Source organism: Cyprinodon variegatus, unplaced genomic scaffold (assembly GCF_000732505.1).
Source record: "Cyprinodon variegatus isolate N-32 unplaced genomic scaffold, C_variegatus-1.0 Scaffold1538, whole genome shotgun sequence".
Lineage (NCBI taxonomy): Eukaryota > Metazoa > Chordata > Actinopteri > Cyprinodontiformes > Cyprinodontidae > Cyprinodon > Cyprinodon variegatus.
Window position 1 is genome coordinate 30,048 of NW_015151991.1, and position 2,984 is coordinate 33,031.

Below are 2,984 nucleotides of genomic sequence, written 5' to 3' on the forward strand. Positions count from 1 at the left end.
CATCCATCCATCCATCCATCATCCATCCATCATCCATCCATCCATCCATCCATCCATCCATCCATCCATCCATCCATCCATCCATCCTTCCTGCTCTGCTTTCACTGATATTCTCTAATAATCTGGATCAGATTTTGCTGATTGGTGCCGATCCAGTCATTTATACACAATCTAGTTACTACAGTTCTATGTTTTCTACGTCAGTGACATCATCTCTCAGCAGCGGGTGATGTTTTCTATCTCAGGTCATTTGTTGTTGTTTTTTAAATGTTTTTGTCAAACCTGATGGAAATGTGTTGGTTTCCTCGCTGCTCTGACATCATCAGTTTTTCTTCCTTAACGAACCAATCGGCTTCTGTTGCTGGAGCAGCGAGGCTCATCGTCTGGAGGCCTTCGGTCAGGGGGAGTCCGTCCTGCAGGGGGCGCCGCTGGACGAGCTGGAGGACAAACTGCACTTCTTTGTGGAGGAATGTGATTATCTTCAGGTACCCTTCCTCCTCCTCCTCTTCCTCCTCCTCCTCTTCCTCCTCCTCCTCCTCTTCCTCCTCCTCCTCCTCTCGGACCTCCCACAGACCTCCCTCTGTGTCTGTCTCAGGGTTTCCAGGTCCTGTGTGACCTGGCGGACGGGTTCGCGGGCCTGGGGTCGAAGGTCACAGAGCTGCTGCAGGACTCGTATGGGGGGAGGGGGATCCTGACGTGGGGGCTGGCTCCTGTGGGCCACCGGGACTCGGTGAGTGACGGCGGCGGCGGTTGTGGTTCGGGGGCAGCGGGTTTTTGGTGATCAGAACTGTCCTGTGATTCAGAGTCCGGTCCGGGATCTTTACCACCTGCTGAACTGCGCTCTTGGCTCCGCCCACATGGCCGCTCACAGCTCGCTGTTCTGCCCGCTGACGCTGCGGGGGGGCCTGGGCAGGCGACCCGCCCCCCCTCCACAGTTTCCCCTCCTGGCCTACGATGTGAGTAACCTGGTGGGGGGGTGTGTCTTTAACTGAAGCTCCGCCCTCTGACGCTCCTCCTGCGTCTTTCTGCAGCCGGCGCTCTGGTACCACTCCAGCTCGGTGCTGGCTCTGGCGCTGGACGCCCTCACCGTGCCCTACAGGCTGAGGAACAACGGCGCCCCCATGTGGCAGGTGGCGGACTCCCTGGCCGTGTCGGGCAGGAAGGTAAGGCCCCTCCCCTCCTCCCGCCCTCCCGTCCGATTGTTTCATTAATCGGGTGACGTGTCCCAGGTGGTGGCCGCCTACGGCGCCGTCCCGTTTCCCATGATGCCCGGCGGGTCTCTGCCCGACGCCCTGAGTGCCTGCTCCGATGCGTTGCCGTGGAAACCCCTGTCAGCTTGCCCTGAAGGGGGCGACGGTCGGTGCTATGGCCAGTGGGCCACGCTGAGAGGCTTCGAGGGGCAGAAGCTCATCAGGTCAGTTTGTTCTCATTTTTCCCAGGATCCAGGCTCCCGTCCTGGAAAAGTCTCCAAAACTTTCCAGGACCGGATAAAAGGAAATAGGGTTGGTTCAGCGGCTCAAAGTTCTGATGGAAACTCCGGAGGTTTGGAGTGTAGAACCCTGCAGATGTCGGTGACGCCCCACAGCATCATGCTTCCACCACCATGCTTCTCTGTCAGAGTGGAGGCCAAACATCTCGGTGTTGTTTAAGATGTTTCTTTCAAAATGTTTTTGACAATAAAGTGATTGATCGATTGATCTGCTGATCCTGGCTCCATGAAGCTCCGCTGTTTGGGTCGATCAGGTCAGGAGGTGACCTGACCACAGCTGGACTCCAGAAACACCTCAGCAGACTTGGAGACATGGTGGTCCCCCTCCATGTCTCCAAGTTCTTCACTCATCCTCCAGGTCTTTATGAACCTTTACAGGAAGTGATGTTTTTCCAGCTGCTTCCTGTCATTCGTCCTGCAGAGAAGCTTCCAGAGTTGGATTTGATTTATCAGCGTTTTTTCCTGGTTCGGTAACGGCCGATAGATGCAGGCGTCGGCCGATTCATCTGTGCGTTCAGCATTGAAGCCTTAACATCATGTGACGGACATGTTGTGCTGCTTCCTCCATCAGATTCCTGTTATTGATGTTTCCTTTCATCTGTTTTTAAATAAACATTAGTTATTTTTTATTATGTATGTCTGTAAATGGAGGAAGATAAATCACCACAGGAATTGATTAGACTGATGTCTAAATAATCGGCCTTAGGGGTCCCTTTGGGCGTCTGGGGCTTTGGGTCCCCCGGCGCTGGCCTCTGGCGGGGCGCGTCTTTAGCTCTCCACAACCACCATTGAGCATTTTCCCTTTGAAAAACTTTACATGCACAACTGCACTCTCATAAACTACAGGCGTTTGGTTCCAGGTACTCAGAGATTCACTTCCACACAGAAAGCCCATATTCTGATCTTCAGGTAACACAGTATACATGTCAGATTAAATGATACTACTTATACTTCAGCGATAGTATCTAGGTGTTACTTTATTGTATCTCTTATATCTGTTGGTTGTTCTGTTCTGTTTCCATCTCTTTGCAGGTGATGAAGCAGACTGAAGATGTTTTATCATTATCTCCATTTTATCTCCTCTTTCTTTCATCTTTTCTCCTTTTTTTCTATTTTTCCTTTCCTGTTCCTACTTACATTGCAGCGTCCATATAATCTGTAAAACTCCCTGCATGAATCCTGATAAACTTATTTATATGGATTAATCAAACTGAAACACAAAGCCGTACTGCTCCACTGGTGAAAGGAAAATCTGTTGGGCTCTTTTTGGCATCAAGATAATTATTCTTATTGCCACATCGCCAGACAGGACACTGGAAAGTATAATAAATAATTGGCTTTAAAGGAAAAGTCCGGTCAGGAAGGAATCATCAAAGGATTATTATTTCTATCTAAAACTAAAACGTTTTCTGTGATGTAATGAATTCGGGACTAACGGGATCTCTGCGTCTCCATCAGCCGTCCGTCTCCAGGAATCAAACCTCAGACTCCTCTG

General features: G+C 50.8%; 1 protein-coding gene across 1 annotated transcript in view; it reads left to right on the top strand.

Annotated features, from left to right (window-relative positions):
• Nucleotides 1-2,984, top strand: part of msto1 (misato 1, mitochondrial distribution and morphology regulator) — a 5,509-nt gene that overhangs the window by 1,127 nt on the left and 1,398 nt on the right. Inside the window, 6 exon segments of the mRNA XM_015403668.1 lie at nt 157-485; nt 596-730; nt 804-956; nt 1,032-1,163; nt 1,230-1,414; nt 2,948-2,983. Coding sequence (XP_015259154.1) covers nt 157-485; nt 596-730; nt 804-956; nt 1,032-1,163; nt 1,230-1,414; nt 2,948-2,983 — 970 coding nt within the window.